Raw genomic sequence first — 25,763 nt, forward strand, 5'->3', positions numbered from 1 at the left:
GAAGCTGCTGTCTCCAGTAATGCTCCAGGCTTTCACCAGAGTGCACTCTCGCTCTTCTGGGAGACTGTATCCTCCCTGCCAAGCCTCCAGAGGGAGGAAGCTGGAGCTTACTGCTCCTCATCCACCAAGCCACTATAGTGGCTGAGATGGGGTCTGCAGAGCCATTAAACAGAAACTGAGACATGAAAGTGGTTATTGTTTCACGTAACTTATGCGGGTATCGGAGGGTGCTAAAGATCTACGTACCCTGAGGATGCATCTGGACAGGAGCACGCCTCTATGTAGGAAGACTCCAAGTGGAAACTGATAATGGTCACGGATGCCCCCCTCAGCCTTAGCTCCTGCCCAACTCTCCCCACACACACCGTCCCGCTATGAAGGTTCTTCAAACTCAGGCTTCACAGATCTCTGAAAGGTCGAGGATAGGAACCTCAGCTAACACTGGAGCAATGATCTTCTAACTCTCAAGACCTGGTATTGACTTTCAATACCTAAGTATTGACTTTCTAAATGTCTAAAATTTAATTCGGCTCCATGCAGACTTTTTAGTCTTTTGAAAGATAATGAATGCCTTGCATAGATCAAGTGTATAAAATGCCCTGTAAACAGCAGATGACAGTAGGGTTATTATTTAGAGACTACCTCATCTCTCCTTGCTGAGAGTAAGAAAAGGCCTCAAGTTTTGGAATGCCTGAAGTCCCCCAGAAACAGGCGTGTGACGCTGCATTTCAGAGCTCTGAAGCAGACCTCTGGCCTGAACAGGAAAATCGCACCCAAAGGAGAGGGTTGCATTTACCTCCGCACCACGTTTTTGCTTCAGAGTTGTCAGGTCGCCGTTACCCATGAGGGATGATGGGTTACATATGAGCAGAAGCTGGCGTGGATGAACTTCCAGACATCGCAGAAAACAGGAGGATTGGTCAGAGTGTGAGCCGCACAGTTTCCACTGCTGACTGTTTTTTTTTTTTTTCAAAACAGAATTGCATCGACAAAATTGAAACCGTAATCAGTGTTAAGCTGCAGCTCATTGGAATTGTTGGGATTGGGATTGCGGGTCTCACGGTAAGAAAGCTCTAGAAATGTTTTTTCTGCCTTCTAAGAAGCTTTAGAACCTTACATCTTATTTCTCTTCACATTGGAGACAGCAGTATCTTAAGTGAGAATTCGCAAAATGGGAAAAAAAAAAACTTTGTTTCCAGCACATCTCTGAAGTACAAAGCTAATTACATACATCAGAAGTAGCCCTGTAAAATATGACACAGATTCCAGTGTCCACCTCATTATGACCTTGAATGTGTCATTGCAATAACTTCCCATGTAAGCCTGCCAGTCATAACCTCGGTAAGTGATTTCTGTCTCAGTAACACGATAGCAAGTTAGTCTCTGCGTCTATGCCTTGAAGAGGCCTTGTAGGACAAGCACTGGTACACACAAGCTGGATTCGCCTCCTGGCTCCATCACCTTCTGGTAAGCCCTGAGATGGAAGGAGAGTTCCTTAATTTCTCTAAGCATCAATTTCTTTATTTGTAGTATCTGAATTTTAAACATATCATCCTTACAAGATGATTATGGTCAAAGAGGTACTACCTATAGCCTGTTGTTACGAATTAATTTACATAAAATCTGAATGGTTTGCAATTAACGAATACCATCTTTCTGTATATTTCGACTATGGGCAAATCCAGACTTCAGGCATGGAAAATATCATAAGAAAAGGATTGAAGCATGCTGTACCAAGCATCTGTTGGTGACTCAGTCCTTTAAAAGCCTAAGTGTGCATGGAAGAGAGGCTGGGGACATAGCCTTGCTGGTAAAGGGTTTTCCTAGCGTATACAAAACCCTAGGTTCAATCCCCAGTACTGCATACACCTGTGGTCCTGTCACTTAGGAGATGGTGGCCAAAGGATTAGAAGTTTAAGATCATCTCCTGCTGCACAGTGAATCTGAGATGTGCCTGAGCTAGCTACATGAGACCTTGTGGTGGGGTTGGGGATCTAGCTCAGTGGTAGAGTGCTTGCCCAGCAAGCACAAGGTTCAGTCCTCAGCCTCAGGGAAGGGGGAGACCTTGTTTTGTTTTGTTTTTAAATGTGTGTTGGAAGAATTGGTAGCCCTGGGCAGGAGTAGTAAGAGAGGCAAGAAGAGCCTTCAGGTCCACATAATTGAAGGTTTTGTGTGCTCTTCTGAGAGGCTGGGCTTCAGGTGCCTTCAAGGCCGGAAAGACTTGTGGTGCAGAATGGATGAGGAAGGTTTGGAGAGAGAGGTAGGATTGGAGTCAGAACCCAGTGAAGAGGTGGTTCCCATTGTCCAGAATTTAGGCGAAGGCAGCTAACATTAAGATAGAATTTGCTAGGGCTTGAGAGAGATGGCTCAGAGGTTAAGAGGACTGGCTGTTCTTCCAGAGGTCCTGAGTTCAATTCCCAGCAACCAAATGGTGGCTCACAACCATCTGTAATGAGATCTGGTGCCCTCTTCTGGCCTGCAGGCAAACATGCAGGCAGAACACTGTATATGTAATAAATAGATAAAAATCTTTTTAAAAAAAGATAGAATTTGCTTACTAGTCTATGTGTAGATTAACTCACAGCTTACACAAAGGCAGGGCTACAAGGATGTTGAGGAAATCCATGAATTGGTAGTTAGTTCATAGGGGAGACCCAAACACTTTTCCCCTTCTCTGTATCCAGAGCATAGGGTGGGATATTCTAGAAATTCTATTCTGAGGCACTGCAAATCTGGGGACAGTTCACAAGCCCTCCCCAACATGTTCTGGGGCTACCTGGGCCGCAACTCTGCAGTTCCCTAGTGATGGTCCTGAAGAAATGTCTTAAAGTTACCATCTGTGGCAAAACACCATAACCAAAGCAGCTTGGGGAGGAAAGGGTTTATTTGGCTTACACTTCCACATCACTGTTCATCACTGAATGAACTCAGGACAGGAATGCAAACAGGGCAGGATCCTGGAGGCGGGAGCCGATGCAGAAGCCATGGAGGGATGCTGCTTACCGGTTTGCTCCTCATGGCTTGCTCAGTCTGCTTTCTTATAGAACCCAGCACCGGTCCAGGGGAAGCACTAACCACAGTGGACTGGGCACTCCCCAATCAATCACTAATTAAGAAAATGCCCTACAAGATCTTACGAAGGCATTTTTTTTTTCAATTAAGGTCCCTCCCTAGCTTAAGTCAAGTTGACATAAAACTAACCAGCACAGGTGGTTTGAAAACACTCCACTTAATGGAGTTGTCAAGTAGACAGTTAGGCAGTCTCACAGAGGCAGACAGCCCTGACCCATGACCCCCGCAAGCTGAGAGTGAAGGATCCCCAAAGGGAACCCCTCAGACTATACCCAGGATGAGGTGGCAGTCACATCCAAACTTGTAGCCGTGGAAAAGGGGAAATAGCCTTGCTTGTCTGTCTTGGATCAGGAGTTTCTTCTTGAGTTCTTCCACTATGGAAAGGCTGCACAGTGTAACACTTAACCAAAAGCCCATTAGGTGTCTCCCCGACCACACTCTGGCACCGGGTCCTGTCAACCACAGACCTAAACTCTTTGCTGGCTGAACCCTTAGCTCGGTCTGCCTTTGCCTGCCCAGAACAACTCATCACTCCTTCCTTGATGCGTGGAACAGTCACAGATCCTAGTCTGTCTTAGGATGGGACTGAGGAGCGAATCAAGGTCACGGCACCAAACTTTAAAAATGAACATTATCACTTGTTAAGAGGCATCCACAGGCAGGGCTCCTCCGGCTGTGGACTTGTAGGGGTGATGACTGAGGACATAAAGATGTCTTGGTATTCTTCTCTTCAAACCAGAGAGAAAATAGTTCCATCCAGGCTTTTGGCTTCTTAGAGAACTATCCAGGAGACAGAAGAAGGCAGGAATATTGTAGTTCAATAACTTCTATTTATGTTTTGCAGAACTACTGATTTAGACAGTCGTGTGATATTTGCATAGAAAGAGACCAAGAATGAAGAGAAGTTGCAGTGTTTCACGGCTCTTCGCTGCTGTAGGAACTAAAGCTTTGCTGACAGTTAGACCAAAAGCACATTTACCTAAGAAATTAAGAAAACATTTTTTTCTGAGCGAATAAATCTGAGATTCACCTAAAATATAAAATTCAAAAGCCAGAAATGTATCAACCTTTCATAACCATTAAGAACCATAAGCCAGAAACTTGTCTGTTAAGAAAGAAAACAGCAGCTCAGCTAGGCTGACACACAAGTCTTGCTTATAGCCATCTTTAAAGAACAGACACGATGTCATTTACAGCCAGTGGCCTTGGTTACGCTCTTTTCGTAACTTGAGCTAGACACGGCCACCGTTGCTGATCTTCTTATCGAAGCCGCGTGTGGAAGTTGCTAAGGAGTGTTTTCTCTGTTGCAGATCTTTGGCATGATATTCAGCATGGTGCTTTGCTGCGCAATACGAAACTCACGAGATGTGATTTGAAGATACTTCGTCATGAAAATGGCAGTCTAGAGTGTTCATGCTAAATGTCACAAGAGCTATCTCAGCTCACTTTTAATATTCAGGATTTTAGAAGCTAAAATAATTTGCTTTTAACTGTACATTTGCACATGTATGTATGTCTGACTCATTACTGACTTGCCCCTTGAGTGAATGTCACATGTGGTCTGTGTGTTTCTGGTATATGCATTGCAGTACTGATATTTGTTTCCTGGGAATCCCTAATTCGTGTGTGCAGACGGAAAACCTATTGAAGTACCAGGAAAAAAGCGATCAAGTTTTGAAAGACTTGTAAAACCTGGCTGTTCAGGGAATGTGACAATGGCCTATTTCTCAGATTTTAGCCATTTAAGTTAGATCCATAAAGAGAATGCAGGATTTCTAGTTAATGGAAGCAATAAGCTATTAGAATTGAGGGGTCAAGATTAACTACTGTGTCTGAGTTGAGTGTAAAGGTTTCTTGGCGTATATATATTCTCCCCAGAATACAGTAAACCCACAGTTTTAGAACTAAACACATCTGTAAAAGTAAATATAGCATGGAAAATCTAATTTGAAAACACCGTACTTTCTTAGTATTTAAAAGCAGAAAACCTCTCTCTGAAAAGGGAAGTTACATAGACAAGCACGTGCCCCGTAAAAGTGAGTGCTTTTAGGACTAAAAATAGCAACTTTTAAGGGGGAAAATGTTGCTAGACAAAGGCATGTAGATGTTGCTTTAACCCTCTCTTTCCTGCCTCTGCTTTGAGCTGCTGGAAGCCTTGCCTTTCCAGAAGGGCTTCCATCTCCTGCTCCTCCTGCTTCTCCAGTTGCAGTGGCAGCAGACAGCAAGAGCGCTGCAGTGTGAGGTTGGGTGAACCCCACAGTGGCAGACAGCAAGAGTGCTGCTGTGTGAGGTTGTGTGAACCCCACAGTGGCAGACAGTAAGAGCGCTGCAGTGTGGGGCGGGCGAACCCCACTGGCACTGCTCCTTTGGAATACCTCATAACTTGAGTTTACATATCTTCCTAATTTTTTGCATTTTTCTAATTAATCCATGTAGAGAGTTCTTTATAGCTTTAGAATACAGTTTTCATCCTTTAAAATAAATAAATCCCCCATAACACAAGATATTATATTATGAGGACCATGGTCAAACCAAGATAAACACCTTCTCCAAGATGTGTACACATAACAAAGGCAAGCTGGCGACTTTTTTTTTGTTTTGTTTTTTGTTTTTCGAGACAGGGTTTCTCTGTGGTTTTGGAGCCTGTCCTGGAACTAGCTCTGTAGACCAGGCTGGTCTCGAACTCACAGAGATCCACCTGCCTCTGCCTCCCAAGTGCTGGGATTAAAGGCATGCGCCACCACCGCCCGGCCTCAAAGATACTTTTCTACATACAGCTCCAGCACATGTATGTTCTTTCTCAGCAAATCCCTGTGGAAAGCAATGCTCAGGTTCTTTGGGGGGCTGAGTGGTTGATCTGAAGTGGGAAAACCCAGCCAGGGCTTAGCCTTTTGACTGCAAGAGGGAAACCCCAGAGCAGGGATCTAAACCAGCAAGCTTGTCGTGATTTAACATGTAGCTTGTTAAAGTACATAAATTACAGATTTTAACATTGTATTTGACCACACAAAAGTGAGGGTGGGAGGGATTTTGGAAACCCTAAGAGGAGCTTCTGTGCCCACTAAGAACACACAAGACTTTGGGTGTGTGTTAAAGTGCTGAGAAACTTCCAAGAGCGCCACTTGCTGTCTTCTTTCAGCCGTTCTTGCTACTGCTACTAGCTTTAGAGAAAAGAGTGTGAGGGGGTTGACAGTTTAACTGTGTGACTACCTAAGCAAATTATTAGTTTTTTTTAATTACTTAAAGTTTTTAAACCCCAATCGTTGACAAACGCAACCTTTGAAGCAAAGAGGCCCATCTTATAGCTTCAGTTTCTATGTCCACCTGAGGACAGAAAGCAGGCTGAAGTGTGTCCTCAGGTTACGCCAGCTCAGAATTATTTTCCGTTCAGAACTGAGTTTCATTCTCTCTCTGAATGAACAACTTTAAGGAAAACCGCAGGAACTGTAAGTGGAAGAATAGAAATAATTTTTTACCATGGAGGAATAAGTCTAGAAACCTGTGCCGTGTGTGATTAGTGTACCTCCTGTGGCTTAAGCTTTCCAAAGAATGTGTAAGATTAGAGAATTCCATCTCCGAGGAAAGATGGATATATATCTTTATGTGAATAGATAAAGCTATATCTATAGAGATATATAATCCCTATGTCTTGACCTATACATATCTTAAATACATATCTCTTGAGGATTTATACATATGTAATTTTAATACATGTGTGCCTGTATGAAATTATGGAGATAAATGTTTGTATGCATACACATGCCCATGTGTATACATTTTCAGTTGTTTCTGTATACCTGAACTAATTTGAGATCAAACCCAAACATTTTAAGTTATTTCAAATTAAATTTTCTATGTACTTACTCTGCTTGAGTTCTCTTAAAATCGTAGTGTATCTTCTTATCCACACTCACATTCCCTATTAAAATGTGTTACCCAGTTTACCCAAACAATGTAGTAAAAACAGATGGGTGACCCTTCCATCCTGCCATTGTGAGGTGGGCTCAAAAGCAGTACCCCAACAATTCTAACTACATACAGTTTGGGTGAACTGTTTCTCTTTACTCCAGAGAAGCATGGTTGTCTGTGGCTTGGCCTGTCAAGTGAATCCTGGGTCCACTGTGGTCCTCCCGCAGCAATACCCATCCCTTCCCTGTGACGCCTCTAATGATGTGGCTGCCTGAGAAGGAGACTCGTGGGGAGATGATGATAATCTCAATAATAATCTATGAGGAACAGCATTTTCTCCCTTCTGAAATATGTGTTCCAAATATTCAATGACTTGCTGTCTTGTCGCTGGTAAGGGTTTCGGTGACCCAGAGGCCAGCCACTAGGACTCCCCACAGTCCAGCTTTCACGGCCCCATTGACAAGCTCTTCAACACCAAGCCCATCTCATTTCCCCATCACCGAGAAAGAGCAATCTATGGCTCTTGAAGGTAATGCTGACTCAATCAGTGCTTGAATGCATCGGAATCAAATTGGTATTTGTGTGTATTTTAAAAGGGACAATTTCCTTTTTTTCCTTTTTCTTTTCTTTTTTTTTTTTTTGTTTTGGTTTTTTGTTTTGTTTTTTCAAGACAACAGGGTTTCTCTGTGTAGCTTTGGAGCCTGTCCGGAACTAGCTCTTGTAGACCAGGCTGGCCTCGAACTCACGGAGATCCGGAGATCTGCCTGTCACTACCTCCCCAGTGCTGGGATTAAAGGCGTTGCACCACCACCTAGCTAAGAGTGACGGTTTTCTGTTTTCTTTAAACATGCCTCATTTTTTCACTAGAAAAGGATTTTTTCTATATAGATGTTTTTTAAAGGTGAAAATATTACAGCAATATAAAATGTTATTATTTGGTGTCCTTAAGGGATGCTATCCACTGGAAACAGGGAAATCATGACGCATACAAGTACCATGCCCTGTGTTTTACAAAGCCAGTCTATGCTGGCTTCGGAAAGTGTTGAGTTAATATGCTAGAAACCTTTTTGTGCTTGGGGTTTTTCCTCATGTATATTTTATAATTTTTTTTACTCCTACCAAATAGCAAAAAAAAATTAAAGAAATTTAAATTTCATGTTAATTTTAAATAAGTCAATAATAAACATAAAATACCATACCTAGGAACACTGAATACTAGCCATTATAATTGTGTTTATACTCTGACAAAGAGGTCTGTATAAGTCATTTTCTAAAAATCATACAAAATTTAAAATAGTGGCACATGATCTCAATTCGCTATATGAACATTTGTTGAACCCGTTAATATCTTTTGATTTTCCAATTCTGTTTTAATTCAAAAGCTATATAATAGTCACAGCTGGCATCTATATATTTTTCTCTGGGCCTGCTCCCGCTTGTAATATGCATTCTGATTATTGGGAGTTTTTTTGTTTTGTTTTGTTTCTTGCTGTTTGAAGTTATCTTAGGAATTTAATGGTCCCTTAGCAGATTATGGGCGTGACAAGGTGAGATTGGAAAGGTAGGCTGCATTGCCGTAGTGCTATGATAAACTTTAACCCAGAGTGGGCCACTCAAACTTGGGAAGCGTGGTCCAGAGAAAAACTTCCTTGATGTTGACACCTTTGGCCTGACTCCTGAAAAACACACACTGGCCACAGTTGAAACAGAAGAAACTGTGTGCTTTTGTCTTCAGAGGAAAACATACAAGAAGGCTCTGAAATAGTACGTGAAGACATTCAAGGAGGGCTTGTCCCAAACTAACAAAATAATAAATAAATAGCCCCAGTAAATCTTATTTTTGTCCGAAGGGAAGGAGAAAAGCTGTAAATAGTGGATTATGAAAGAAAGCTTTAACAAACCAAGCTTTCAAGCATCAAGACTTTTAAAGATAACTACGTTTCAGAATGAGGAGATGGTGGCAAAGACCAGCCCTAAAGATCCTAACTGATGTGCTCGGCACCCACCCTAACACAAAGTACCCAAGAGAAGCCGGGTGTGAGGGTGAGAGAGGAACCTAGGGCTGGGGACTTGGTAGATTAAGGCACTTGCCACCAAGCCTGATGGCCTGAGTTCAATCCCTGGATCCCCACAAGTTGTCCTCTGACCTCCACACATGCACCATTGTACATCTGGGCGTGTGCAAGCGCACACGTGCACGCACACACACACACACACACACACGTGCACGCACACACACACATCTTTTAAAAGAGGAGAAATAAACTCTTTGGGTATATGACACTGACGCTCAGAAAGAGCTCTAAGATTGCTATAAAGGACTCTCTAGAAAAGTGAGAGTGCCCAGCTTCAAATAAGATAAGCCACCGCTCACGGTTAAATCTCCAGTGAGAGGGGCTGGAGGTTCAGTGGTTAAAAGTGCTTGCTGCTCTTGCAGAGGACCTGGGCCTTAGCATCCCCATCAGGGGGTTCACACTGCCTATAGCTCAGAGAGCACCAGCATGCTTTTGGTGCAGATAAACTCATGTAGGCACACACACAAAGAAATAATAAATATTTTTTAATCCTTAATGAGAAAGAACAGTTATGAAATCAGAAGACTTGTTACCCCTACAGAGGACCCAGGTTTGGTTCCCTGAATCAACATGATGGCTCACAGCCATGACAACCAGAGAACCTAATGCCTTTTTCTGACCTCTGTGGGTATCAGGCACATACATGGTACACACACATACGTGAAGGCAAAATATAAATTTTTATAAAATAAATAAATCTGAAAAATTTTTTAATTAGAGTGCTCTATGCTAATAGGTTAAAAACCCTGCAACAGTCATTTATTCCTCACATATTCCTTAATTTCAGACTCACAAATTCTCTCTGAGCAGCCTGTGTTCCTGCAGTAGCCGACATCTGACATCTAACTTCACTTCTAGCTAAAGAAAAGCTATGGTTTCTTTAAGTGGAAGGCAGCTTCAGATTACTGAAATAGGTACTTCCTTAGGACATCCAAGGACAAATTACTACAAATTCTAATTTTTTATATGTTCTTCATTTAGCAGTGTCCAAAGGACCAACAGGACACTTGAGATTACTGCAGATCTAGATTTTCCTTCAAAGTTTAGAATCTTCATACCTATATCAGCATCAAGCAAAATTATCCCCCAACTACAGTCCAGATCTACATTACCAGCTAAAGGCTATAACACAGATTTTTGAGTCATCCTTGAAAAGGAAGATTAAAAAGAAAATGCATATTTAAAAATAGGTGAGGCACTGTGGTCCACACTTGCAACCTCGGCATTTGGGAGGCAAGGACAAGAGGACCATAGGCATAGGCTTGAAGCCAGCTGGGCTACATTAAAAGTTCAAGGCCAGCCTAGGCTGAGACTTGGTCTCAAAAGAAAAATGAGAAAAGGCTGGTTTCATCCTCATTAGGACTAATCAAATGCTGTAGCTCTATAGCTTTGTGAATGCAGGTATGTGTTCTTCACCAGGCTCTTTGGAAGCAAAGGGATCAAGACAAGAGCTGTCTATGTATCGGGTCACTAGCTAGCCACTGTCACCCTTACTGAAACAGCTTCGAAGAAGAACAGGAGTAGCATACAAATGGTAGTTTGGAGGATGAGAAGTAAGGAAGTATGTGGCTACTATGGCTGACTTTCATGGGGGAAGTAACTAGAATACTGCATGGAGTTGTAGACTTTTTCTTTTCTTTTTTTTTCTTCCTTCCTTTCTTCCTTTTTGTCTGCGTGTGTGCGGGTGAGTGAGGTCACAGCTGTTTCCCACCAAAGAGAAGGGTCAAGAAAGAGGAAAAGAACCATGACACACAGCAAGGGAAGACGCGCACTTAAGGGATGGTATTAGGAACATCTGAAACTAAAGCCGCTGCGTCAAGCAAGGCTTTTCAAGTGCAAGTGTCAAATGAGAAACTGGGGCTTTCTTTAAGGGTGGGGGCTTCAGATTATACTCAAATGTATAATCTTTTTCTCCTCCTTGGGCTGTCTTATTCCCCTCTGGCTTGACTCTTTTGTCTCAGGCTCTCTGTTTCTAAGAGATGCCAAAGATGCCCCACAGTGGCTTTAAGCTCCTGTTCTATCAATCCCCAAACCAAGCACTCCTTTTCAAGAGGTGAAATTGAGTTCCAGGAATGACTCCCACTGGGAGGGATTGCAGTCAGCTCTCTGCCCAGCTCCTAACCTGAACATCATGCCCCCCCATCAGTCCAACTTGAGTCCTGAAAGCAGGCAGGGGAGAAGCAGCATGCAGCCACCAGGAGGGACATGTATACTGAGTGCAGTGGATAGAGGGGAGCTGAAGAAAAGACACTGACACCGAATTGTCTTATAAGACAGAAAAGGAGACATTAACTACAGCAGACAAGAAAGAAAAAGCATTGAAAAATAGACTAGAGAAGAAGTAACCTCAATACGAGGATTTTTGTGTTCGCTCAGAATTGCTACTCTTGCATTTTAAAGATGGTTTTGTTTTATAAAGGAGATTTTCTATTATTAGAATTTCCTATTACCAGGAAGTGCCATGCTATGCTGTGAACTTGCGACACATTCTTGCTGGTACATTCTACTTTTTCTCCATGAATGTGGCCATGAAAGACTGCTGCAGCAGGGACTCTAGATCCTTGAGTTTTGAGAGAGCTCTTTGTAGTTTATATTTTAGTCAAATGAGACTTTTTTTTTTCTTGGAGCATTGAGTTCCTCTGGTAAAAAACTGAGTCCTTTGAACTTTACAGGGAACTTAAGGATCACTCCCAGCGATGCTCCAGTGTCTGCCTCTCTCCAACATTATAAGCAATGATTTTTCATCTTCCCATTTCTTTTTTAAAAAATCAATATATTTTTATTTTATGTGCATTGGCGTTTTGCCTACATGTATGTCTGTGTGAAGGTGCCAGATTACAGTGGTATATTATTTGTGTTTTAATAAATAAAGCTTGCCTGAAGATCAGAGGGCAAAGCAGCCACACTAGTCAGCCATACAGGCCAGGCAGTGGTGGCACACACATTTAATCCCAGGACTCAGGAGACAGAGGCAGACAGATTTCTGTGAGTTCAAGGCTACCCTGCACTACACTAGATAGATCCAGAAACAGATCCAGGTGGTGGTGGTTCACATCTTTAATCCCAGTGTTTAGGAGTCACACACTTTTAATTCCTGCACTAAGGAAGTGGAGACAGGGGTGATATGGCTGTGGGGAGAGAGGAATATAAAGGGGAAGAGACAGGAACTCGGTGGAGTGTGGAATCTGAGGATTCACAAAGACGGGATCTTGCCCCTTCGTTCTGAAGATTTGGTAGAGGTAAAAGGTCTCTCTAGTGGTTGGCTGCTTTCTTTTCTGATCTTCAGGTTAACCCCAATATCTGTCTCTGGGTTTTATTATTCATGCTACACCAGATTGCCTGGAACTGGACTTCAGACAGTTGTGATCTGCCATGTGGGTGCTAGGAATTGAACCAGGGTCCTCTGGAAGGACAGCAGTGCTCTGTCCTCTGAGCCATCCTCCAGCACCTCCTCTTCCCATTTCTGAGCCTCTCTATCCCATTTTCCTTGTTTTAAACCAAAAGAACAGCAAGGTTCCTCACAACAGAGTTACCATATCTCCAAGCATGTGGACCCAGCTAGGTAAGTTTTTGGATACCTCGATCCCTGAGCTCCGCCCTAAGGTTTTTGTGTTTGAGACAGCTTCACCTTCAAGGATAGTTTAATAAAATTCACATGTGCATCTTCCAAACATACTTCCTTCCGTGAAAGTAAAGTCACGCGCCCACTCTTGTGCCGGTCAGTGATAGTGCTGGCTGGTTATATCCATGGTCTGAGCTGGCCCCTCCCTGCAGAGTCAGGAAATTTATTAAAGTAATTCAAAAGATAAAATTTTCCAAAGCTGTGCTGTCTATAGGTAGCCTCTGTGAACAACTTGTCCTTTCTAGAGTCCAAATCTCTTCACAAAAAAATCACTTTCAGGATGCTTGAGAATCATTTATGGCTAATGCCAGGTAGGTTTGAACTTTATACATTTTACACGGCCATCAAATGTCTATATTTGATTAACAATCTTAAATGACTGGGTGCTCGTTATCAGTTGGCATGAGAACTCCGAGTCCCAGCTTTCGATTAGTGTTCAGGCAAGTGTCAGCTTTAGATATTAAGGTGAGAGTACCGTAGCTGTGTGGCTCTTGTATGGAAGGAAGTGCACAGTTATTCCCTCATCCTTAGCTAAGTGAGGGTTTGGTACCAGTCATCCCTGTCAGCATGCAGGTAATCACAAGACGCCCAGCTAAGCTTCCCCAGTGGCTGTGCAACACAGCCACTCTACGTGGCCCTACTGAGAAGTAGTTTTCAACTTCATGGTGACAATTAATGGCTGAATAGAAGAAAGTCTTTTTAAGATTGAGTCCACAGAACATCACTTAAAGTTCAACTCTTAAGAAGGAGCATCTAAGGAAGGAAAAGAGAAATATCCCGCTACTAAGCCTATAAACCCAAAGCAATGTCTCCCTATAAACAAAGGTTAAGGTTAAATAAAACAACAGAACCCACTCCATTGAATCTCTTAGCCCTCTCCACCGACCCTGAAACCTGTGGTGGTTGTACTAGTGTTTTATGATAGCCAAAGCCCCAAAGCATAAGTTGCTTTTGGTATAAATGCTGGAAGGTATCTCTTGTTACTTGAGGGACTATGAAGGATTTAGGCTTCCACATGTAAAATGATCGTGGCCTCTTTTGCAGGCTTTATTAGCTGACCTTCCAGGGTATCCCTTTCACAGGTCAGCTGGCTCACCAGAGTAATTAAATTAAGGAGAATGGCGCCCATGCTCTTGGCTGAATTTGGGTGGAGTTTTATTCAGAGCACATGAATGACAGAGGTAATGTTTTCTGTGCCACATTCCATAGGGACCTGTCTCACCAGTGCACTCAAGCCCTGCTGCTGGTCTTTAAAGGGACAGCGTATTCCTCCAGCTTCTAAAGACAGCCCCTCCTTTCTGTAATTCTGCAGTACCTTCTCACTGGCTTTCTAGGTCAAGACAGACCCCCTGCTGTCTGTAGGCAACATCTCTGGGGCTGAGCGGCAGCTCATGCTCCACTTTTCCGTTTGCCTTCATCTGCTCTGTATGGAAACCATGACAGCCTCTTTCATGCACCTCTCCTTCTAAAGCTTCCTAAGCTCCCTAGTGCCCGTGTGGATGTGCCTATGGATTAAACGGTAGGCAAAACGTATCAATGGTATTTTATTAGTTCTATTCCAGGTAAACACATTTAACCAGATTGCGAGTGGCAGTACCGTTGAAGTCAGTCGGAAAATCCCCCCAGATAGAATGTCTGTGGCTTGGTGCAGTAGTTGGTCTTGACGGCCTCGTGTGTACAGTCACTGTAGTCAGTGTTACACTTGCCGCACCGGCAGCTGATGGCAACAGGGTAGGAGAAATAAGGAGCAACATGATGTGGGCATCCTGGTATCTCCACAGTTCTGTAGACGAAGTCTCTGTATGTGCAAACGTCCTGGGAGAGCGCGTATTTGGAAAGAAACAGCTTGCCGTTGATATCCTATGGAAAGTAAAGGGATCATAATGTGTAAATTTCACACTGCTCTAGATAGTGCGATAGAAAGACCATAATTTACTGACATCCCTTTATTTCAGTGATGACCTATAGAGGACTCTTGAACTCTGTTACTCAATACTAGCTTAACACATCTGCACTTAACCCCCCAGAGGCCCCGCCCCCCCAAAAGACACCTTCTTCTCATTTACCTTTGATCAGGAGAACAAAATGAGGTTTAAATAAATTGGGGGTAGACTATTGCAAATGTATCTTTATTTCTTTTTCCAAATAGAGACACATTGTTGTAATTCTAAAAACAATGCTCTTGGCTTCCCAAAAAGACAGTACCATTGGATTGGAAAATTATGCTATGATTTATCTCACTTACTTTCTAAATATTAACAGATTACTTCCGGCCTATATAATTTGTAGCTAAAGGAAGTACAGTGAACAACATACCCTTGTCATACAATACCCGGCACAGATGGTGGTGTTGATGGCCAGGCAATAGGCGCACTCTCTCCTATCCACGTACATTGTATATTCAGTTGGAATACAAAAAGATGCTGCTTGCCCAAATGCAAGAGCAAAAAGCACGGAAAGCAGGACGATAGCACTCATGCTAAATCAAAGATAAAAATCACAGAACTCATTACATGTATCCTTTCTGTACATTCAGAGGCATGTTTGTGGAAAGCTTATGCATATATATAAACACGCAGCCAATAATGGGGACAGCTAAAATACACTGAATAGTTACTTAGCTCTGAGCCCTACATGAGGTGTTTTTACATATCCAGTCTTCTCAGACCTTCTCACATACACGCGGATGCAGCTATGGACCTGCACACTCATAGTACAGAAGCTCACATTTTAGAGGTCTTGCCTACAAGTACCACTGAGCTCCCTTGGGAAGTGACATGCAAGCTTGCAATATCACAACAGAAAACTGACAGCTTTTGGTAAACTAAGTGTGAAATAATTCATTCAATAGAGCTGTAATAAAATGCCTGTCATTATAAGAATTAATCAATAAATATTCTTTCGGACTGGACTTTTCCAGAATTATAAGTGTCTAAAAATGTTGGTTCAACAGCTTAAAAGATTCATATAATTAGAGATGGAAAGAAACCAAGAAAAATAACCAAACTCTGGTACCCCCCAGTGTTTGTAATCTTGCCTATAATTCTACTACTGCTAGTCAAGGAAGCTGGAGAAGGTCCTGAAAAATGCAGGTAAAATTATGACTAGTGTGAAGTAATAACACCAGCTAGAAGGCCCTTCTGAATCCTTGAAGGTATTCTTTTAGAGTTGAAAAAAATTCAAGTTGAAATAAAAGATCATTTTACATAGAAGTTGCAGAGCACTCATTATTTAAAAGAATACAGAGAGCTGAAAATACTAGTTTGACACATTTAGACTAGTCCAGCCAAGAAAACAGATCCATCTTTACAGTCGTGACTGTATGGAGGGCAGCAAGGGGGCCACCGATCAGAACATGTGTCCCGGCCAGCCTGTCTAACAGAGAAGCTATCAGTATCAGCTGAGCTTGTAATGATCTGGGAAATGCTTATGGCTTATAATTATTTTGATTCTGTTACTGAAAGAGGATAATCAAATTTCAGACTTTTAGATGTAGGTTGATCACCTCTAAGATAAAGAAGACTTTTTATTTCCTTTTACTAATATTACTAACTAGGTATGTTTGGATGTTTTTCCTTCTCAACTATCAGTGTTGGTGTGTTGGTGTGTGTGTGTGTGTGTTCCTCACTGAAGCAATTCTATTAAATTATTATTCACTGACTGCCAAGATGGCTCTGGGGTAAAAGCATTTGCTGCTCAAGCCCAGTTCCCTGAGCTCAGGCCCAGAACACACATGGAGGATGCAGAGAACAGACTCCCTCCCAGAAGTTGTCCTGACCATGGAGGATGCAGAGAACAAGCTCCCTCCCAGAAGTTGTCCTGACCATGGAGGATGCAGAGAACAGGCTCCCTCCCAGAAGTTGTCCTGACCTCCACATGTATGCTGTCGTGCTTCCCCAGCACCACCACCCCACAATAAACAGCTATAAAAAAATTAAAAGAAAATTAATCACTACACAATTTATTAAATCATCATAAATATATCAAGATTTTCTCAAATCTGTCAATTGGGTCAACAATTGGAAGCTGCATACTTTAAAATCTCTACTTATTGAAACCTTGTAAGTCAGTCTCAGGTAACCAGAATTTTGTCTTCAATAAATGTATAAGACAAAAATAAGTATTACAAAAGTTCCTAAGGACTGATTCTAAATGTCAACTCCTACAGCCATTTCAACAGCCTCTTATTCCTAGCAAAGGCATTGCCGAAATTGGATAAACACACCTGTACTGAGCATCTGGACTATGCACTGAGACATGTATTAACATAGTCCTTGACTCAAAACACCAATAATTCAAGAGGAACCAAGTATGACACAAATTTAAAATATAGTTTGTTCTAAGTTCTCTAAGAAAGTCCAAGCTATGACTCGATTGCCCTCCATTTATTACATTTGCTACTCGTGTAGATGGATGAGTAATGAAAAAGTGTTCGGTGGTAAACTCTGTTCAGCAAGGCATTACACATGTGAGCATCCCTTGCAGCATTTTTTAAATGTTTGCATTAGGAAGTAAAAACATAAAAATTCCTGGTTTTGTTATTTGATGCATTCCGATGTAGGACCCGAGCCTCACACATACTGAACCTCATATTCAGCTCTACAGTTAAGATTCTACCCCTGCTGAAGCCTTAAGAATTCCTTTCTCAGGAATTATGATTTTTCCAGGTGTTTCATAAAAATACAAGTTCCCTATATAGTATTCAGTTAGTTTATTATATTAGTGACACAGATCAAGAGGATTCTCCAAAGGATCTTAAAAATAGCAGCCAGGTAAGTGTGATGGAATACTCTCCCTTCCTGTCCACATAGCCCTGGCCATCTTCACAGTCCTCCAATGGCTTCTAGCTCCGCAGTTCTACATGGAACAGCATGTCAGTAACCTATAATCTGAATATTGGCTCAGAACCTAAGGAGCAGAAATTTCCCATGGTCTATAAGAAACTGATGAAAATATTAATCTCATTTATTCACCTGCTAGATAAAACCAGAGGAACACACGAGACCCTTTAAAAAATGTAAGATAGGGCTGCAAAAATGGCTCAGTGGCTAAGATCAAGTATGTCTCTTGTAAAGGACCTGAGCACAACTCTCACACCCAGATCAGATAACTCACAACCCCTTGTAACTCCAGCTCCAGGGGATCGATGTCTCTGATCTACACAGGCACCCTCATATCCAGTACACACATGAACACATGATTTTTAAAATCTCTTCTAAAATAGTGACACTTTTAAGACTCCCTTTTGGGTTTCTTGGTTTTGTTTTTTTTTTGGGGGGGGGTTGTTGGGGGTTGTTTGTTTCTGGTTTTTTGGTTTTGGTTAATTTTTGAGACAGAGTTTCTCTGTGTAGTCCTGGCTGTCCTGGAACTCACTCTGTAGACCAGACTGGTCTAAAACTCGGAGATCCATCTGCCTCTGCCTCCCAAGTGTTGGGATTAAAGGCATGCGCCACCACTGCCCAGCAAGACTCCCTATTATAAATATAGAAGTTTAACATAACAAAAGCAAGGCATAAAAAAAGGACTGGATCACCAGTCATGGTGCTCATAAAATGCTGCAAAGATAAAGAATGTGAATGATTCTGTATATTTTCTTCTTTATTATAAATAGTAAAACTTTATTCACTTAACTTTCCTGTACCTCAATTTCCTTGTCTATAAAAGAAACATTAAACATCAAAAGGCTACCAGGAAAATCTTCACAGCACGAACAATCCGTGATTCTGTGTTAAATTCGAATTAGTAATCTACAATGCTGCTGTCATAAAAATAAAATAATGCATGAGACTCCTATATAAGAAAATTTCCTTAGCTACATAGCACTGTGTAAACCAGTGCTAATACTTTCCTTTTCTCAGCACGTTCCCTGTGTTCATTCCCTTAACCTTTTCTCCATATTTTCCTTCTGCTTTTATTATTCGCATTATGAAACACATTTCTCTCTGCTCTGCTAATATCTATTACCTCTCTTTTCTACTTGAAGTCATTACTTACTGTACAATGAAAAGAATCAATTTTTCTACTTCTGAGCAACCCCAGCATTTCACTAAAGCAGAGTACTTTTCCAGAAAGAAAAATGTATTAGATTAATAAGGTGTATGTATTGTATACTAGCCAAGAGAGATTCGCTATTAAATAGCTAAAAAGATCTTGTTACATGGAGTGTCCCTGATGGCAGTGAAAACACTGTTACCCATGTACACACTCCAAAGTGAATTCTAAAACTCTCCCCAAACACATTTTCATCAAAATGGCCATTAGTAATTGTGAGGATTAAATGCACAGGTTATTCTAGTGCTAAACACATTGAGGTCGACCTGTGAGCAGGAGAAGTTCTTGCACCCTGTTCACTCTCCACCAGCAGACTGGCGGGCTGTGTGCATCCTCAGTCAGCGCGGGCTCATCTCATCAGCCGATGTGGGGCTCACTCCCCTTCACCCACCCCTGCATGATCTGGAACAATAACTAAAAACTGTCGAGCCTATCAGTTCTGTCTCAACGTTTGCAGTTTTTAAAGAAATGCTACACTGTTAAAATGAAGTGATAATAAAAGCATCTCGTTTGCAGGGCCTGCTCAGGGTAGACACCTACCTTTCTTTGCATTGGCGAGTGGATGCTGTGATGGCCCAGACTCTGTTCATTTTATACCCTTCAGGATAAGTCCCCTCTGATCTTCTTGTTTATATAACTGCATTTGGATTGCTGCTTCCTTATCTGAAAATCATCTATTGAAAATTCATACTGAACCCCAAATAAAACTTGTTTATACAAACAGGCTCATAATATCCTCCCCCGGAAACTCTGACATTATTATAGCATGCATCTTCCTCTCTCTTATTTCAAATATATTCTTTATTAATATTTGTTAATGTTAATTATTGATATTAATATCTGTTAATATTAATATAGACCATAGAATTAGGAGAAATGGTGAAAAACTCCTGAGAATGCAAATTTATCTGGGGCTTAAGGGCTCTAAATGTCACCTATTTATGTAGAGATATATACATGAAATTATTCATCTATAAAGCAAAGGCAATTTCTTTCTGGAAATCTAGGTCAATTGACCCATGTATGACAACAAAAATATTTTAGTTCAAAATGTTTTGTTTTGTTTGGACTTTAAAGGATGTTGATATAACTTACAATGTGAAAGGTTTCTTTGAGTAACATGGCTAAATCTGGCAGGATGTCAAACTGACCTGAGATCAAATTCTGGTGTGGTCATTAGCTAGCAATATCATTGCATTCATGAGTTGTGCTTATTCCAGGTTCCTCGCCTTTCAAAAGGTACATTGATGTGTGCTTGTAATCCTAAAACTCAGGAAGCGAGGGATGGAGACTTCAAGGCATGAATGAAATACATAGCATCATCACGTCTCAGAAAATAATTAATATCACTGTTTATATAAGTGGCAAATAGCAGGGACTCCATAAGAAATAGTTAATTTATAATAACACAAAAATATGTTTGATAAATATTTAGCCAATATAGTCATTGAATGTGCAAATGGTTGGTCAAGTGTGAAGTTATTACTCAATATGTTGAACTAATCTATACTTTCTCAATCTCTATACCTATGTATTAATTTTACTCATTTAATCCACTTTTTCCACACTGTAACTAAAGTATCATGCCCCAGACTTGCACTTGGCATTTCCAAATGGCCCTCGGGTAAGAAAAAAAATGTCCAGGCTTAGTATCTCTTTTAAAGCCCCTCATGGTCTATTCTGACTCTGATATTATCTTCACCATCTCCTGATCCTCAAGCCACAGCCTTTCTCTGCTTCCTGTGGCTTTAGGCAAGCTGAGCTGAGTTTTTCAAGTTAGTTCTACTTCCCTTTCCATTGGGAATATTCTGTTCCCTCTGCTGGAACACCTGCCCAGAACTTCATCCCATGTCCCATCTCAGATAACTCCTGTTCATCTCTCATGGCTCATCTGAGAAACACCACTCTTGCAAACCCTTCTCTAATTCTCCATGGCTTTTCTAATGATTAGGGGTTTTAAAGGAATTAAATATATAGAACCCCTGGCATATGGTAGATATTGAATATCCCATTTGTCTTCCCTTACTTTAATCTTTATTATTAATGTGATGGACAAAATATGATTTCTGGCATAAGTGAGTCTCCCCAAAGGATGATGGCAAAGTCAAGGAAGAGTTAAGGGAAAATACATTTAACAGAGTTAACTGAACAAAGAAAGACTTGCAAATCAGACAGGGCTCTGAAAAGAAATAGAGGAACTCAAAACACAAGTCAGGCAGCATCTGTGGACAGAAAGCAGAGAGAGGGAGGCACAGAAATAGTCTGACTGGATGCTGTTCAGAGTGTGGCTTACAGGAGTGTGTTCTGAACAGTTGATTGCTCATGATGGAGAAGGCGTGATTTCTATGATTGACTAAGACAGCTATTTGCCACAACTTTACTACATTGCATCTTTAGCAAGTTTACATACTAAATTTGGTTGCAGTTCATTACACAGACACTCAGTCTGGAGATGTTCACAGACAACACATAGTTTAACAGATATAAAACAAGAACAGCTGGTCCAGGTCTGCACATATTCTGAATACAAACTACTAACATCATAATCTCTAATCCATAATCATAATCCATGCCTTCTACTAAAAACATAGCGAACTATTCAGTGCTAATAAAACCATGGCTATCGGAGGGGAGTCTATAACCATTAAACTTCTAAACCAGCACAATCCCTAACAGCAATCTAAACATCTGTCCTTATACCCCCAGATAAGTATCTTCTTCACCCCTCATCAAGGAAACTTCTTTGCAACAGAGAGAAAACCACACCCAATCAAAATACAGAGTTGTAGAGCCTGGTCCCAGTAGGTACATCTACAAACACTCTCTTACCTGAGGTTCAGAGAACGTTGTAGAAGAGGCAGAAGAAAGACTTTAAGAGCCAGAGAACCAGGGAGTTTGCCATAATTGGTAGCAAAGAGAAGGGAAACAAAAGGTATCAATTTTACTCCATAAAGGCAGGGTCTTAATTATGGTACAGGGAAAGACAGTAAGTAAGGCCGAGGAAAAAGTACTTCTAGATTGATAAAGTAGGCCTAAGTATCCATGGAAGCCAGTGCACTGTGAGTTCACAGAGAAGAATACTAGAAAGAACAGAGATGCAGAGTCTTCTGGAGGGTGTCGAGGATCGTTTTTGTACTCAGATGAAAACTGATTAATGTATACATTTGAAGAAACTAGTTGAGGCTGAAGGGCAGGGGGGAATCCAGAGAAGATGAAAGAGAGCTATCCAGACACATCCAGGTTGAGGCACAACATCCTTTCCAACTTGCAGCAGTGGTAATCTCCTAATTTATGGAGAATGAGGCCGGCTGCTCAGAGGGTTTTGCTTCAATTATGAGGGAGATTAGTCTTTAACTAAATGCTGTTCTGACCTTTTCTAACAATGCCTGTGAGGATTTACTATTTCCAAAAAGCACAACTTACAAAACAAAGCTGAAGAATATGGATAGGAATGCAGAAACATCCAGCAACCAACAAGGTATAATCTGCAGTATGTGGCATTTAACTAAAAAACAACTCTAGGCATGCAAAGAAGCAGCAAAGTACAATTCATAATAAGATGAAATTGAACCAGAACTGGTATACATAAAAGAATTAATATATAACAAGAAACTAGGGATTATATTATAACCAACTTCTATAAATTCAAGTACCTAGGGGAAATACTAAGTAGAGGCATAAAAGACCAAATTTAACTTCTAAAGATGAAAGCAACAATATTTTCACAAAAAGTATGCTGTTATGGATAGATTATATGTAACAGATTAAATACTTCAAGGGAAAAGATTAATGAAGCTAAAGATATTTAATATAAGCAATTCTAAATGAAATACACAGTGAAAACAATTTGAAAGATGACTAAGGTTTGATGAATTCAGAAAAATGTCATGATTCTAAACATAAGAAAGCAAAATTCTCAAAGAAGAGGAACACAGAAAAAATTGAAGCTGCAATCACTTAAAGATTTACAGACCTTATAAAAATAATAAGTCAGCTCCAAAGGCCCCAATGACTCATGTATAAAATTATAAAGAAACCCAAACTAAAACATGTCATCACCAACACCAATAATAAAGAGAAACGCCTTAAGAACAGACAAAATTACAGATAATGTAGAAAACATAAGGAGACAAATTCCAAAAAGAATGATAAAGCTTAAGGATTGTGGCTCATCTGTGCTGAAGGGAAAAATTGTATCAACCCAGAATTCTTCAGTGAAAGCCATTGAAGAGAATTTATTGCTAGCAGGCTAGTCCAGAAGGATTACACTAGATCATAAATCAAGATCCACACTAAGGATTGAAATGCACCGGAAATGGTAATTATGCATGTAAGTATAAGTAAGATATTCACACTATTATTTAAACACCTTTAACACATAATTGACTATTTGGAGAAGCAGAAAACTTTTCCAAAAGGCCAGTGGCCCTAAGGAAAAGGCCTCCAGGACAAACCCATGGCCCTGACATTTCCTCTCATCTACTCATTGCCCACTACTATGAAGTCCCAGAGCTGAAGTTCTGGTGCTTTGGGTTGGTATCTCTCCATGGCATCTCTCTAGCAGGGTGATTGACACTCACAATGGTTTGAAAATACAAAAGCAGGTCCTCCTCCTGTACAGATCTCAGTGCTATGACTGATTTTTCATGCTCTCCTACAATTGGAAGCTAATCAATCCCTCTCCCCAAGATTAGCAGCCACCCAGGGGATATGATCTTTGGAGGGTGAGAGAACCTGCCCAGCCCACAGACTGCAAGCTAAGCCTAGCCAACAGAGGCCCCTTGTAGGCAAAGAAGAGAAACAACTAAAGTGAAGACAGCTCTGGTAGATATGGACACTTATCTACAAGGCTCAACATCTGGATAAGGAATAGCAAAGACAAGTATCTGCATTCCAGCTGACCCTCCCCATTTCCATGCAAATAACCAGCAGTCTACAACTTGTGAGGATACAGAAAAAAAGCTACCTTAGGTTACATACTCCACACACATGCACTCACGCACTATGCTTTCTTTCAATTATACATCATTACATTTTATTCCTCTTCATACATGCATCCAATGTTATCTTTTCATTATTGGGAAGTCTTCATTCTTTTCCATTCATTTCTATTTTTCATAGAAACCTTCTATGCTTGTCACCTTCCCCTCTACAACATTGTTAGTGGCATTTGTTATTGCTGCTGTTTAAAGAAATATTATTTTATTCCCCCTTCTATGTTTATGGGAGTCATTTCTTGATTTTGTCCCATTATTTCTAATCTTTTGTTATATTATTCCCATAACAATCTTCTCAAATCTCATTCTTCTTTTCATCTATTTAACCTTGCTTCTTCTATATTTCCTCACTTCCCAGATGCCTTCCTTTGCTGCTTTACTTTACTATTCCTGTGTCATATTTAACATGATAGCACATATACACATGCTGACTAACTCAGCCGTTCTGCTCCTAGGGATTCAAATCAGAAGAAACACAAACATGTGCCCATACACATACTTGTGTACAAACTTTCACAATGTCTTTGTAATGAACTAGAATTAGAAATAACCCAATGGTCGTCCACAGTGACAAATAAGCCATGGCACATATAAAATAACAGTTGTCAATAATAAACAGAAATCGTTGACACAGCAATATTGTTTGTGAGAAAAGGTGAATCCAAAAGACAAGTACATGCTTTCTGATTCTGATAATAATAAATACAAACAGAAAGAAAATTGATTGCCTAGTGTTGGAGAAAGGTATATACAGTGTAAGGGCTAAGTTACCCTGTAAGCCCCACTGGCCCAAGGACAGATAATTTCTTGGAATGCCAGGGGTTGTGCTTGACTGGGAGATGACAAGTCACATGTTTTTGCTACACTAAACAAGTTTGCTTGATCCAACTGCAGCAGAAGAGATTGTTGTTGCAGCAGATGGACTTTGGCAGGAGGTATACAGGCAGGAAGTAGGATGTATGCTTGCTCCTGATTGGACCTGATGGGAAATACTATGGCCTTGTGGTTTTGCCTTTTTAAACCTCTGCAAAATGTGACTTGTCACCATTTTCTGAGAAACCCAAAATGGTCTTGGCGGAGTCCATCATCCTGTCCAGTATTTAATTAAAGCTTGCTCCAAATTTGGCTCAAAAATTGTGGAACTTATTTTTCTCTTACAAATTCTCAGGTTTAACAAAGGGAAAAAGATTATCAACAGGGCAGACGACCTTTAGGAGAAATGTGTTATCTTGATTTAAGATGACTCATCAAATTGTGCACTTTAAATACATGCAGTGTTAAGTTGTGTAACTCCACAATTCTTCTGTGACATTATAACTTCTAATATATCAGATTGCAGTTAAGATTAAGTCATATTGGAATACAACAGGCCCCTTTCGATATGTTTGGGGGAAATTTAGACACAAACACGTGAACAGGAGAATACCATGTGACGGTTAGAGTAAAAAATTTACAAACTAAAGACATAGAAGTAGGAGAGAGGAACCCAATACAGGAAGTTTACTGTTAATAATACCAAACAAAGCTGTTCTAAAGTCAAGTAGTACAAATGACCTACTTACTTCTCTGTTCCCCACACCCACGTACCATGCTCCCAAGCACTGTTTGACTTCCCATATTCCACTGAGCACTCCAAGCTTGTTCTTGCAATAGGGATCTTACTCCTTATTTGTTCCTTCTAAAGAGTCCTTTCATCATAGTTTAGAATGACTTCTTTTCATCTCAGCTCGATGAAAGCCTTCCTTAGCCACCACATCTAACAGAGCACGTTTTCTATCATTCTTAGGCCCTCATTTCACAACATGTGTAATTTCCTGGTATTAGCTTGTTTACCCTTCACTGATATGTATTCTTTGTCTTCCCCTGCAAAACTGAATTGAGCAACTTAAAAGGCAGGGCTTTGCTTCACTCACTCACACTGCATTCTCAGAATTCAAATCTGCAAAACCACACACTAGAATTTAATAGATACTTGTTGGTTGTGTAAGTAAAAGGAAATACTAGAGTACATAATTAAATTTATCCCCAAATTACTAA

The 25,763-nt window shown here is 40.8% G+C and overlaps 2 protein-coding genes across 7 annotated transcripts in view; one reads left to right on the top strand and one right to left on the bottom strand.

The window, feature by feature from the left end:
• Tspan2 (tetraspanin 2) overlaps positions 1–6,935 on the top strand; it is a 38,701-nt gene extending 31,766 nt beyond the window's left edge. The window contains exons 7-8 of the mRNA XM_050157553.1: positions 979–1,062; positions 4,383–6,935. Coding sequence (XP_050013510.1) covers positions 979–1,062; positions 4,383–4,448 — 150 coding nt within the window. The 3' untranslated portion in view covers positions 4,449–6,935. The remainder of the gene's footprint in view (positions 1–978; positions 1,063–4,382) is intronic.
• Positions 6,936–13,965: 7,030 nt separating this feature from the next.
• On the bottom strand, positions 13,966–25,514 carry Tshb (thyroid stimulating hormone subunit beta). 6 transcript variants are annotated; one of them, XM_050157547.1, is made up of 4 exons: positions 25,314–25,514; positions 19,270–19,392; positions 14,995–15,157; positions 13,966–14,538 (listed from the first exon to the last, which is right to left on the bottom strand). In XM_050157547.1, exons 2-4 carry the CDS (start codon positions 19,317–19,319, stop codon positions 14,284–14,286), a joined length of 468 nt encoding a protein of 155 aa, XP_050013504.1. In that variant the 5' UTR covers positions 19,320–19,392; positions 25,314–25,514; the 3' UTR covers positions 13,966–14,283. The 6 variants fall into 6 exon arrangements, with proteins under 6 accessions (XP_050013504.1, XP_050013505.1, XP_050013503.1 ...); XM_050157548.1 differs by having other exon boundaries at positions 19,270–19,403; XM_050157546.1 differs by lacking the exon at positions 25,314–25,514 and adding an exon at positions 19,881–20,023.
• Positions 25,515–25,763: the final 249 nt, after the last annotated feature.

Source organism: Alexandromys fortis, unplaced genomic scaffold (assembly GCF_014885135.2).
Source record: "Alexandromys fortis isolate MF-2015 unplaced genomic scaffold, M_Fortis_MF-2015_v1.1 scaffold_78, whole genome shotgun sequence".
Lineage (NCBI taxonomy): Eukaryota > Metazoa > Chordata > Mammalia > Rodentia > Cricetidae > Alexandromys > Alexandromys fortis.

Coding starts and splice junctions, on each gene's coding strand:
- Tshb (XM_050157547.1), bottom strand. CDS start 19,319: ATGAACAGAGTCTGGGCCATCACAGCATCCACTCGCCAATGCAAAGAA. Junction 15,158..19,269: donor ACTCGCCAATGCAAAGAAAG/GTAGGTGTCTAC, acceptor TCTTTGATTTAG/CATGAGTGCTATCGTCCTGC. Junction 14,539..14,994: donor CCGGGTATTGTATGACAAGG/GTATGTTGTTCA, acceptor TACTTTCCATAG/GATATCAACGGCAAGCTGTT.